Source organism: Etheostoma cragini, chromosome 6, assembly GCF_013103735.1.
Source record: "Etheostoma cragini isolate CJK2018 chromosome 6, CSU_Ecrag_1.0, whole genome shotgun sequence".
Lineage (NCBI taxonomy): Eukaryota > Metazoa > Chordata > Actinopteri > Perciformes > Percidae > Etheostoma > Etheostoma cragini.
In genome coordinates this window covers 466,808-469,412 of record NC_048412.1, presented here as the reverse complement: position 1 = coordinate 469,412, position 2,605 = coordinate 466,808, and the positions used below count along the sequence as shown (strand labels likewise).

Here is a 2,605-nt window from a genome sequence, read left to right as displayed (position 1 = left end):
ACTCAGATTATATATTTAATTGTGTAGTTTCTAGCAACCACACAAAGCATTTAGAGTCCTGCTCTGTTAACAAACCTTTAGCAGGCAGTGCAGAGATGATGTGGTCAGCTGATACAACTCCATCCTCCAGATTGATCTACACACACACACGCGCACACACGCGCACGCACACGCACACGCATTAGACAGCATCCAGGTGAGGCTGAATGTCTTCAGTTCTGCAGGTATTTGGACATAAAGTGAAGTTATGAACATAAGGAAATGTTGACCCGTTGATGCTAGATGGAACCTCGGAGGATCATCTTATTAGGTAATTAGGTTATTAAGTTATTAGGTTATTAGAATTCATTTTGTCTGTACACAGGTTTGTGCCTATCCGCTTGGTAGATGCTATTTCACGTCCGTCCCATTTGTCCTGTTGATGAAAAGCCAGGTCTAATTTAACATCTGCCTAAAAATATGAAACTATAAAAAATGAAAATGTGTCGGTGCAGTTATTGAATTATTTGCTTGAACTTTTAAAGTCAGATTGGAAAAAGATAGTGAACTATTGCTTTCAGTAATTAGTTAAAGTTTAATTAACAACCAGATGTGTTGATCACATCTTCCCATTGGCATCACTTAATATTCAGGACTACCCTAACTAATGTCCGTGCCCCCCTACATCACTTAATATTCAGGACTACCCTAACTAATGTCCGTGCCCCCCTACATCACTTAATATTCAGGACTACCCTAACTAATGTCCGTGCCCCCCTACATCTGAACTTCAGAAAACTCAAAGAACTCCTGTTGTCTCTGCAGAAACGTCCAATTCCTCCCTCGACCATTCTGGGCTCGACGTTTAGAAATCCAGAATGCATTCGTTGTACAACTTGTAAAGTTAGTCTAGTTATTCTGAGAGATGATTTCCATTAAAACCACCATGAGCTCGGACCAGGATCCGTGATACAGGGAGCCAGGTTCCATTCAGCCCGAGATCATTTGGACTTTTTAGGAACTTTTTCAACTGTCCATTAAAGACAATCTACAGAATTGTAGGATTTTTTTTCAGCTAAATGAGCTAAGAATGTCCCTGTCCCCACTGACCGTCCAGCCGGAGGCGGACGGGCTGATGTGCTGAATAGCCGCCTCCCTGTGGAGCTCCGCTCTGCCGCTCCGCTGCAGGAACTCAGCGATGCATTCTGGGAAAGACTCCAGTCCCCTGCTCAGGGACCACTGGGCCCACGACTCTGTAACGGACCTCTGAGCCAGAGGGCCGGGGGGGACGGCAGGAGTAGGGCCTGCAGGGTTCAGACGTCAGACACAGACAGAGATTACAGACTAGATGGTTAATCCAGTTATTCCAGAGACAATCAATCATCCGGTAATCTCTGGAATCTTCCCGCTCTGAAAGCTCGCTCCCGGGGGAGTACTGATAGAGTGTGGTCTAGACTCCTGCTCCAGATGGACAGTGTCCTGGGATAGCGTGTGGTGGGACAGGACACTGGGCGGAAACGGGAGCTGGAGTACCGTACCTGATCCCAGCAGCATGCCCAGCGTCACGGAGCCCCCCCGCTGCTCCGCGTTGTACAACACAGGAAAACAAGAACGCACGCTCAGCTTCCTGCAGTCGCCGGCGAACACGCCGCGGCACAGACTGTCCACAGCTATGTCCGCCAGCTGGACACACAGAGGAAGACATGAAACACTTCTGTCCCTCCCATGGAATCACGGTTACAGTTTTCATGACTATCTTCCAAATATTAACAGGACGTTGGTGCAGTGTCTCGGGTTGTTATTCTGCTTGAAATAAAGAAATAACGACTCTTGAACTAAAGAAATCTTAGTGGACTCATTCATGTCTCAGTGGACTCTGACCCGCTCACCTCCTTCCCCAGTCGCCTGGAGACAAACGAATGGACAGACTCGTCCTCCTCCACGCCTCTCTTCACTAGCATCTCCATGGCAACACTCAGCAGCAGGGGGCGAGAGAAGGGGGGGACAGTCCGCAAAAGTCCACTGGCAGGGGGACGGGGGACGGACGGGAGACGGACGGGCAGGGGGACAAAGAAAAGGAACAACATGTTAAATACCTCATTCACTTCCTGCTCTGCAGAACATATCAAACATAAGAAAACACAATTATTTACATTATGATTCATCTGGGGGTTATTGTCTGGAGCACTACAGACATTGAGATTAATATTCCAACAGATGCTGATGATAACTACAGACATTGAGATTAATATTCCAACAGATGCTGATGATAACTACAGACATTGGGATTAATATTCCAACAGATGCTGATGATAACTACAGACATTGGGATTAATATTCCAATAGATGCTGATGATAACTACAGACATTGGGATTAATATTCCAATAGATGCTGATCATAATAAGCAGGATTCTGTGATGGAGCTCACCTCAGTCCTGACGGCATCCTGTGGAGACGTCTGTTCATGTACACGTATCTGTTCTTGGACGCCACATGGCTGTAGGGGACGGGAAGAATGTCCCCGCCAAGACCCAGGTCCTCCACCTACACACACACACACACACACACACACACACACACACACAAACAATGTGGGGGGCGGGGTAACTGTGTATCAGCTGATTT

General features: G+C 47.0%; 1 protein-coding gene across 1 annotated transcript in view; it reads right to left on the bottom strand.

The window, feature by feature from the left end:
• The window catches only part of ppox (protoporphyrinogen oxidase), a 6,746-nt gene that overhangs the window by 2,235 nt on the left and 1,906 nt on the right, over positions 1–2,605 (bottom strand). The window contains exons 4-8 of the mRNA XM_034874916.1: positions 2,409–2,524; positions 1,869–2,001; positions 1,518–1,662; positions 1,090–1,283; positions 76–136 (exon numbers count right to left, since the gene is read on the bottom strand). Of these exons, the coding sequence (XP_034730807.1) occupies positions 76–136; positions 1,090–1,283; positions 1,518–1,662; positions 1,869–2,001; positions 2,409–2,524 (649 nt within the window). The remainder of the gene's footprint in view (positions 1–75; positions 137–1,089; positions 1,284–1,517; positions 1,663–1,868; positions 2,002–2,408; positions 2,525–2,605) is intronic.